The 10290-nt window shown below is 36.9% G+C and overlaps 2 protein-coding genes across 2 annotated transcripts; one reads left to right on the forward strand and one right to left on the reverse strand.

Annotated features, from left to right (window-relative positions):
* The first annotated feature begins 751 nt into the window (after positions 1-751).
* On the forward strand, positions 752-3646 carry LOC110924967 (myosin-binding protein 7). The gene is made up of 3 exons (XM_022168943.2): positions 752-854; positions 936-2564; positions 3255-3646. The coding sequence occupies exons 2-3, from the start codon at positions 1213-1215 to the stop codon at positions 3403-3405; spliced, it is 1503 nt and encodes a 500-aa protein (XP_022024635.1). The 5' UTR covers positions 752-854; positions 936-1212; the 3' UTR covers positions 3406-3646.
* Positions 3647-4506: 860 nt separating this feature from the next.
* Positions 4507-9409, reverse strand: LOC110924976 (protein downstream neighbor of Son). The gene is made up of 13 exons (XM_022168950.2): positions 9154-9409; positions 8042-8115; positions 7827-7968; positions 7648-7736; positions 7421-7556; positions 6736-6929; positions 6399-6643; positions 6191-6312; positions 5996-6097; positions 5794-5900; positions 5215-5302; positions 4959-5140; positions 4507-4871 (listed from the first exon to the last, which is right to left on the reverse strand). Exons 1-13 carry the CDS (start codon positions 9283-9285, stop codon positions 4676-4678), a joined length of 1809 nt encoding a protein of 602 aa, XP_022024642.1. The 5' UTR covers positions 9286-9409; the 3' UTR covers positions 4507-4675.
* Positions 9410-10290: the final 881 nt, after the last annotated feature.

Below are 10290 nucleotides of genomic sequence, written 5' to 3' on the forward strand. Positions count from 1 at the left end.
GAATTTGCTCCGAAACTGCCTTCAAATCAACCAATTCAGACAAATTTTGATCTGTTGTTGTTTCCAGTCTTGCGATGTCTTTTGCCATACGTTCAAGTTCTTGCGTTCGTGTCGTCATTGATGGTTCCGGCATTTCAATTTGAATTGCTTCTGAATTTGTCAATTGGATTGATGAATCCAAACGAAATCGGGTTAGAATTACTCGATCAATGAACAATCCTGAATTGAATTGAACTGAATCAATCGAACAATGATTGATTCGGATGAATTGAACGGAAAAAAAATCAGCCGGTAATGGAGCTTCCGAGGATCGAAGAGCTCTGATACCAAATGTTAGGATTGAAATGGAAAGTCAAGAAGAGAAAGAGAAGAAATGTCCACAATCAAGCCTATCCATCAGTTAGATGGATCATTCCTTTTATTAACTAACTCCAACTACTTATTACACATTTTACACAATAACCCCTCTACTACAAATTGTACATTTTAAACCCTTTTACTATTCAAGTACTAACATTGATGAAATCGATGAAAATGGACTACAGTCACTAACGAATATGTTAGTAAGATATGTTGAGTACACTAAGTACTTATATATTCCCAAATAATAATATGTTAAATATGAGTACATAAGATTAATTTAATTATTAGCTAATAGAAAAATGTTCCTGTTTTCCCTCTCTTTCCCAAATTTTGTCGAAAAAACTGATCCACCATTCACTTTATTTCTTCATGTTTTACATATTTGGTCTCATGCATTTCCCCATTTCTGTTGGGGAAATTCCACTTCCACATCCAATCTTCAACAATCATGACCTGAGGGGCCCCTGTTTTATACGCTCAAATCATTCAAGGTATCCATCCATTCATTCATCATCCCTACATACATACATGTTTTTCCTAATTAATTACCACCTTAGTTATTCACGTTACAGGGTCCTGTAGCTGCTCTCTTTGATATTGAAGCATTGATGGTTTGCTGGAAAATTAGTAAAAGGGAAAACACCACACACAAATTCAACGCTTTCGCGCGTTGTTGGTGAATCTAAGATCATTTATAATCCGGGTTTGTTACAAGTTATAACTAACTAATACAAAAACAAACAAAAAGACATACTGGACCACCAGACGGACCCAGTAAAAAAATCTCACTCATAGCAAAGCTATTGTTATTGTTACTGTTACTGTTATTGTGTTGGGTATAATAAATATATGGAATCCGAAAGCATCCCGCCTTCGGGCAAAGAATGCGAATGCGAATGTAACTACTGCTACCCGATTAATAATCGGTCATGTACGAATACATGGTTTCGATCGGTGAAACGAAAGCTCGATGAACTCGAGACAGAGACCCGGAGTTTTTTAATTCCGGGTCTCTCAGTACCCGAAGTGGCACGGGTGGAGATAGAAAACGAATGTGACGTGTTGCGCGAAATGGTGACAAACCAACAACAATCGATTCATGACCTCGCGGTTGAGTTGGAGAAAGAGCGAAACGCGTCTTCTTCGGCTGCGAACGAGGCCATGTCGATGATCTTGCGCTTGCAGCGCGAAAAGGCGGGGATTGAAATGGAGGCGAGGCAGTTTAAACGGTTTGCGGAGCAGAAATCGAACCATGATCAACAAGAGATTGCCGCGTTGGAAGAGCTTTTGTATAAGCGCGAACAAACGATTCAATCGTTAACGTGTGAAGTACAGGCGTATAAATACCGGATGATGAGTTATGGGCTTACAGAATCTGAAGCAGAAGGTGTAAAAGGTGTGATCACACATAGTCACAACAGCATTGCCTCAAATTCGGACACCCAATCGATCATGTTCGATGAATACCCGCCGCTTAAATGCCATACAAACGAGCAACAAGCGTACCCAGAATCCGAACATGAAACCGAAATAATCGATATAGAAAAATATGCATTTAGTGAAACACAAACACCATGTTCTATAAAAGACATTGAACACAGAATCATCCAACTGGAAAGATCAAGTCCACGTCATCAACCGGTTCTCGAGAAAGTAGTCGTCGGTAACTCGCCGAGAATACAAAAGCCGTCGACTCGTTATTCAATGGACAGTGTGGGTTCGGGTTCGTTCTTCGCAATGATTAAAGAAGAAGATCCTAATTTTAAAAAGGTCGAAAACGAGTCGGAATATGGGAGTGAAATAAATGACAGGATATATACTGTAGACGCGGTTCATTATGGTGCGCCTGCTGCCACACAGGCGTACCATAATGAGCCGAAAGAAAATATGAATGCATGTGATGATTATATGAGTAATGGGAAAGACTCGGTGTGTCATGGTGAGATTCAGGATCCGGAAGTGATGAAACTTTATGCGCGACTTCAAGCGCTTGAAGCGGATCGCGAATCGATGAGGCAGGCGATTATTAACATGCGAACCGATAAGGCGCAACTTGTTTTGTTGAAGGAGATAGCTCAGAATTTGTGTAAAGATATGTCACCAACAAGCAGGATGCCTGCTAAGAAGCAATCTTATTTTTGGGCTGTTGGTCAAAGTGTTGTATCATTTGTCTTGTGGAGAAAAAATGCAAGTCAAACCAAGTAAGTAGATTTGTGAGTTTTTTGTTTTATTTTTTTTTTTTTCATTTATGGTAGAAACATTTTTTTTTTAAATAGTATAACTTTTTTTAGTTTTTACAAATGTGGTAACATAGTCTTAGAATTCCAAACTCTCTCCTTAATCTTACAAGATTGATTTGTAGTATTTTATAAAAATCTAAATATACATATTTGGTTTTTTTTTCCTATTTTTAATACGAACTTTTATCTAAAAGGGAGTTGTATATAAAATAAAGTACTTTTGGTATATAAAAGATGAAAGAAGTACTTTATGTTGGATTCTTCGGATCGAAAAAAAAAACATAATTGGAAGAAAAAATACAATATTTTTGAAAAAAAAAATCGTAAATTCATATGATCATATAAACGTAAGTGCCAAATTTACAAAAAAAAAATGAAAGGAACTTTGGTTACTCCCATTTACTATTTATGTGAAGTCATGATAGTCTTACTGATATATCCAGTTGTCATATCATCATTTAATACCCTGAAACCAGGTTTTATTGTCATACACGACAACTTTTGAAAGTTGATCAACTTAAATTAGATAATTTAAACTACGTCAGGTTTTCTGAAATGTAAATACAATACGCTTTTATGTGGTTTTCTCTATATTTTATCTAACGATTCATAGCTCTATAGATTAAAGATATTCATTTTGGTGTTGTTTAGGTATATGACCGCGAGTAATCGAGGGTTGATGGTGGTTTTGGACAAGAATTCGGAGATGGGGCAATGGAGGTGTGTTTCAAAAACACAACTTGGGGCAATGGAGGTGTGCTTGAAGAACACAGCTTTCGCCAAAGTGATGGTTAAACTGTAAAACCGAAATTTACACATTGTTGTTTCTTGTTTTTGTGGTAATTTATTTTGTGGGTTTGTTGTTGGCCAAATGGGTTGTGTGAATGGTTTTTCCCTTCAACTGGTTTTCTGGTGGATTAGGAAACAAAGGATGTTGGAATTTAGCTCAAATCAACAAAATGTAATTGCTCACTGTATATTATATGTTACATATTTTGGTGTCTTGCCAATGTGATTTGGCAGTCTTATCACCATAACTTCTATCATGTTTGCTTCATTTATGTCCAATTGTACATTATATCATTTAGTAATTTTAAAAATATGACACTAGATGCTATCTACAAATACTCATATTTTCCTAATGTAATCCCCTTTAATGATTAAACCACCAAACAGCTCACAAGAAAATACAAAAGAACCCAACCATAGACCGTCTACAGACCAACCGTAACTTAGGAAAGTTCGTGAACAAGTTATACAATCTAGCTATGTATTCACGGTCCAGGGCGTAGAGTCTTAAAACAAAAGAACCGTAGTTGATGTCACACATCGACCGTTAAACCACTAAACATATTTTTAGAAACATATTAAGACCAAAAATTCAAATATGCATTAATGATGTTTGCATCCATGATATGAAGTCTTGTACAAGACTTGCACAAGAATTATAAATAACTAAATTCATAGAACTAATTCAAGTTTATCTTTTTGAGTTAAGACTTCGAAGATAAATTTTGGGAGTAATTTTCTCTAATAAGAACTTTTTCAAATAAAAAAACTAATCAAAAGATTATTTGATCCGTTTAACAAATAGCCTTTGATCAGGGGCAGTGCTCTAGCGATACCCGTTGAGTCTCTACAGGATGTCGCTAGTTGGAGTATTCTCCTTCATAACAAAATATCATGCGTAAGCCAAGTGTAGTCCTTGAGGCGACGTGTTCCCTCTAGAATTGGTGACGAGCCAAGTCATCAGTGTTGTCTGTGATCACGAGCGGCATGGGTGGGCTTTAGCCAATGGATGTACCCAGGTGACCAAGCTTTGTTGGACGTTCAAAAAGAAATTAGACTTTGACTTATTGCCATAGATAAAAATCGTGATAGATGATCCAACATGAACACAACATTTTGGAACCAAAAGTGGGAAATGTTTATAACCCAATTGCAATGTTGGTTACAATTTGAACACAACATTTTTGCACCAAAAGTGGGAAATGTTTAACCCGATTGCAATGTTGGTTACAAGTCTAGGTTTAAGCAAAACATGAACACAACATTTTTGCAACAAAATAACTTCAAACTGGTGAGAGAAAAACAGTGTAAGAATCGTCGGAATATTTTAAGCCTTTTAGAAAGCCATGGCTCAGGTGATGAGAAACAACAGTGTCGCTAACACCAAATGGGCAACTCGGTTCACACAACCCTTCAGGCTTGTGGCTAACCACATCAAGCCCAACGTTCAAACCAACTGAAATCGGCTCCAACACAAAACTACAAAAGGCTCAACAATTTTAGAAGGCTTGCACATTATTTACATAACCAAAACGTCAAAATATAACGAAAAAGAAATCATCATACCTTGCTTCAAAGCTATTATCACCATTGGACCTTATTGCATCACACACACTGGTGATTATCCATGGAGGAAGATAAGTACCCTTGATTTCAATAGTGTGGGATGTAGAAGTTGAACCATGGTCAGGTTCACTTGTAGTTAGAGCAGACGTCTGGTCAATTCTCCTCACCTCTTTACATTTGACCTATGCATAATCCAAGACAGAAAATGTTAACAAGCTGTTTGACAACATTAAACACTACAAAGTTATAAACAAACCTCTGGTGCAGAAACAGCAGCATTTTCAAACGGTACTGATGAATAAAGTAAAGGAACGTCTAGAGTATTCAGAGATGGTAACAAAAACCTGAAACAGAAAGCAAATTTCAAGGATTTAAGCGGTAAGAAAAGTTTTCGGAGTAAAATGCCTTTTTCGTCCCTGAAGTTTGGCCAGTTTTGCGACTTTCATCCAAAGGTTTGTTTTTCCGCATCTGAATTCAAAAGGTTTGAAATCTTGTCATTTTCATCCGGCTCGTTAACTCCATCCATTTTCTCTGTTAAGTCAGGGGTATTTCCGTCTTGTTTGGTAACTTAAATGGCATGTTTTAAGTTAACAAAAATGTACAACTATTCAAAAAATCGAATTGCCCTTTAAGTTAACAAAAATGCCAAAAACACCCCTGAATTAACAGAGGAAAATGGATGGAGTTAATGAGCCGGGTGAAAATGGCAGGATTTCAAACCTTTTGGATCCATATGCAGAAAAACAAACATTTAGACGAAAGTCGCAAAACTGGCCAAACCTCATGGACAAAAATGCCATTTTACTCTTGTTTTTGATTGTTAACTTGTGCTCACCTATAATTAAGCAAAAAGTCATATAACCCGTGTACGTTATTGTCACTAAACACCAATAAAGATTCCGGGCTATTATCCACATCAGATAAAGAAACCGTGCGCCTAGTCTGCCATAAACATGCAAATGGGTCAATGTGGGCAGATACTCAGATTCGTATATTTGGATTAGTTGGATCATGGGTCGGGTCGGATCAGGTCATACCTTTCCCAGATTATGCTTTTCAATCTCTGAGAGCTCAACGAGGTCTTCTGTAGTTACTTGTTCTACTTCAGAATGGCACAGCGGCATAGAAAAAGATATATCCTAAAATTCATAAAACGGTTTAGCACCAAGCAAGAACAAGAAAAGTGAAAAGACTAATATACCCTTGATGGAATGAATAACGATGAAACATACTTGTTCTTTTAACAGTGACCTTAAGCTTCTTGTTGATTGGGATACATAAGCATTGCATACAGACTTACTTCCTGTTGTACCGTTGCCGTTGGTGAACATTGCCACAAACTGTCCTGTACAGACTGTAAACTTGCAAGAAAACGTGTATGTCAGGAAAATGTAAAACAAAAAACTAATAGCCAACACTATGTTATTAACGAATAATTACCATAAAATAATTTACAAATGTTCTTCCGCAACATGACGTACAGGCTACGAAATGAGGTCTCCCATGCCAGTTGACGCTTGGTCAAAAAATCCATTTGACCTTCCACTTTTGAAGATAAAGTTAACGCAGATATGACTGACGGAGGTAACGAACTCTGTGGGTACACCCAAGAATACAAAGCTTTTGTATTGGAAATTTGGGCAGTTGACCCGTTAAATGTGCCACGGCTCATCAAACGGTGAAACCTAAATGATAATAAAAGGTAACAATCAAAAGAATACTTGTTTACACACTTATAATGGATCCTTTTACTTTGTAAGTATATAAACACCCTTACCAATTAACCGACGATGAGGCAACCACACGCATGCTAGTTTTCAATGTGAAATCCAGTGGAATTTTATGGCCAGAAATATTAAACTCTGAGCAAAAATTTGATGATGTGGAATTTGTTTTTCCATCAAAAGATTCAGTGGATGATTTTGAGACATTAAGAGGTGGACGAGCTGCAAGTCCTTTAAAGGCGTCATCCTACAAAATTATATTATTAACTTTTACATGTATACATCATCGATTAAATATATATACACACACACACACACATATAGGGTTAGGGTAAAATGAAAACTCCTATGAGTTGTGAGAACTGAGAGAACTTGGCCAAAACAAAGGCTTTTTCAAAAAAAAATTACCAAAAATCCTAAAAAAAATCAACTTTTCCAAAAAAACAAAAAAGTTTTTGTTGATTTTCTCACCCCCATAAAAAATCCTTAGAGTGGGTGTAATGCTAATGTCAGCAGCTTTTTACAATGCTGTAAAAAGGCTGAAATCACAGCTCAGATTTTTTTTACAGCTGTGTTTGTAACATTTTCATCTACGTGTGCACAAAAAAAGGTGGCAAAACTCGCACGGGAAGTCGGAGTTCTCTACGTTCTCACAGCTGGGGGGGGGGGGGGGGGGGGGGGGGGGGAGTTCTTCTTGATCCAAAGCCTGAGAGAAGTAAAAAGAAAAAAAAGAAGTACCATATTAATAGAAAAGCCAGATGATTTATCACCCCCTGTTGATAGCTCCATAACACTACGAAATGTGCTTACGCTACATTTTTTTCCCGTGATGTGAGATTGTGCAGTTGAAGTTGAAGCACGTGTATCATTTGCACTGCAAAACACAATAAAGTGAGGCAATTGAGTAAAGCATGCAGATTAACAAAGATAAAAGCGTATAACTGTACAAAGACCATATGATGTACCCAGAACACTGTGGTTGCCTATCAGAAGCAAGCTTTACAGAAAAAGAAGAGTTACTTAAACCATCAGTATGATCAGCATTAATGTTTTCCTGAAATAATATTAGCAAACCAAAATTTGAAACACATTTTATCAAACAAGATTTTAGCAAATGAACGGTGTATGATGCATTGATGCAGACCTTAGCATTTTCTTTCACAGATAGCATTTTAAGCCTCATGCTGTTTTTCCTACTGGGAAACAGTTCATCCACACGAGTGTCAATGTATCTGGGATTTTTTGGTAAAACAGGTTTTATAACAGATGTTACTCCATTAGTATTTCTGTCGAAAAAAGAAGTGATTGTTAGTTGAGTACATAAAACGACACAACGATTACGAGTGGTGAGCTTGCTACCGTATGGAACCGAGGTCCGATGCTGGAGATTCGTCCATTCGCTCAACAACTTTCGTGCGCTTCAACTGCTCACCCTGCCATTATGTCACAAGTTTAATTATTTTATAGATTTGTTATCTTGAAAACATCATGAATGCGATCATTAGTTCCACTACACTACTAAGATATCATATGTAAGTACCATTTTTTCAAGTTGTAAATAACAATCCCTCTGCTAATTGGCACAAAATGTATGCATCCATGACAATGAAATAGTTTTTCACATTTCTTGTGCTAAAAATAAAAACTAATTTTTCCATGTCTATTGTCTAATAATTTTAAATTTTTCATCATTGCAGCAACAAATCCATAGTGATGCACTAATTTGGACCATTTGGTCAATATTTTAGTATTTTAGTTTGCCAACATCACATGGTATCCAATCAGGAAATACCTTTTTCCCATAAAAACTCCACTCACTAAACACAAGAGGAATCACACTATCTGTCAAGACCTGCATTATCCTCTACATGTCAGGTTTATATTTTTCCACAAAATTTACCCAAAAAATATATTTCTCCAAAAAAGTACTCCATCTTTCCATAATACTCAGCTATTTTTATCACCAGTAAATCTTTTCACTTTTATGATGGATAAAAACTGCAACCTCAATATATATATACAGAGAACGAGGTCGTAAAGAACCACAACTAGGGATGAGCATTTGGTACTGGGTACCGGTACAGAATTTTCCGTACTTTCGGTCCGGTTCCGGTAAAATACGGAATTTTACCTTCAAATACAGGTCCCGTACCGATACCGAATGCTTACGCATCCTCACGCTTCTCTATTAACATCTAGTGTTAACCAACAAACTCATTAATTTCATCGGTTTCTCACAACACAACAATCCAGCCTATTTGACCTAATTATTCCTCTGTAATCTGCATCTAATCCCTACATCTCACAACACATAACCTAGAACCACTACAATCACTTGAATACATACAAGCTATATAAACCCTAACAGCAACAATCTCACTACTATTGCAAATTCGCAACTATACATACATACACAGTAAAATAACTATTAAAATATTTAAAACAAAAAAGTAGTGATTAGTGAAACTGACTCTCAACTCAGACGGCGTCTTTCGTTTGACTGCACCGGTGGCGGTCAAAGAGCTGGCGGTGTCGATGTTGCCGGAAAAGAAAAGAGAGTTGGAGGCCGGTGTCATCGGTCTACGAGTTGCGACGTTGGCCATTGCTGGCGGTGGAACCCTAGGTCGCCGATCGTTTCGTTGTGGATTTTTTGGCCGGAGAATGAGATGATTTTAAGACATCTGAAAATGTTTTTGGGGAAAATGTTGGAATTTATATAAAGCGGGATTTCAGAAATTTGGGCTTCGGTTTTGAACAGTTTTGGTTTCTGGCCTGGTTTTAGTGACGTCGTTACTAATTTCCGTTAGCTACTTTCATTAAACTAGCGGATCGCATTAGAGCACAATTGGTTTAAGTTGTGTCAAAGCCACGAGGGCTAACGAGACAACCACCACTTGATCGTGATGGAGAACGAGAACGAGCTAACGAAACATTAATACGTCACTATTTTAGCCCTGATCCCGTTTCGGATGAAAAACATTTTAGACGACGTTTTCAAATGATTAGAAAATTATTTATGCGTTTAGCGATTTTTGGCGAGATCCTTTTTTTTTCAACAAAGAGAAGATGCGAGAGGTAGACGCGGGTTCATCTCTATAGAAAAATGTATTGCCACTCTACGGCAACTCGCATATGGGATTTCCTCAGACGTAATGGATGAATATCTAAAAATGTCCAAAAAATTGTGCACAATTCACTTCATTTTTTTGTCAAAGTATATATATCTTTACTTAAAAGAAAAATTACAAGTTTTCTCCTTTATCTTTATACCACTTTTCAGGCGGTGTCCTTTCTAACGAATGTTGACATGCGGTGTCCTTTACTATGTATTTTGTTGCAAGTTTAGTCCTTTACACCCAACCCAGTTAAAAAACTCTGTTAATTGTTGACAGGCGGTGTCCTTTACTAGGAATTTTGTTGCAAGTTTAGTCCTTTACCTAGGTATTTTGTTGCAAGTTTAATCCTTTACACCCAACAATTAACAGGGTTTTTTAACTGGGTTGGGTGTAAAGAACTAAACTTGCAACAAAATACCTACTAAAGGACACCGCCTGTCAACATTTGTTAAAAAAGACACCGCCTAAAAAGTGGTATAAACATAAAGGACA

This window comes from Helianthus annuus, chromosome 2 (assembly GCF_002127325.2).
Source record: "Helianthus annuus cultivar XRQ/B chromosome 2, HanXRQr2.0-SUNRISE, whole genome shotgun sequence".
Taxonomy (NCBI): domain Eukaryota; kingdom Viridiplantae; phylum Streptophyta; class Magnoliopsida; order Asterales; family Asteraceae; genus Helianthus; species Helianthus annuus.

Excerpts from the sequence above, each read along its gene's own strand:
- LOC110924967 (XM_022168943.2), top strand. The coding sequence starts at position 1,213 with ATGGAATCCGAAAGCATCCCGCCTTCGGGCAAAGAATGCGAATGCGAA. Across the intron at positions 2,565-3,254 it reads AAAAATGCAAGTCAAACCAA|GTATATGACCGCGAGTAATC; the intron begins GTAAGTAGATTT and ends GGTGTTGTTTAG.
- LOC110924976 (XM_022168950.2), bottom strand. The coding sequence starts at position 9,285 with ATGGCCAACGTCGCAACTCGTAGACCGATGACACCGGCCTCCAACTCT. Across the intron at positions 7,969-8,041 it reads TCGGACCTCGGTTCCATACG|AAATACTAATGGAGTAACAT; the intron begins GTAGCAAGCTCA and ends TTTTTTCGACAG. Across the intron at positions 5,901-5,995 it reads AAAAGCATAATCTGGGAAAG|ACTAGGCGCACGGTTTCTTT; the intron begins GTATGACCTGAT and ends TGTTTATGGCAG.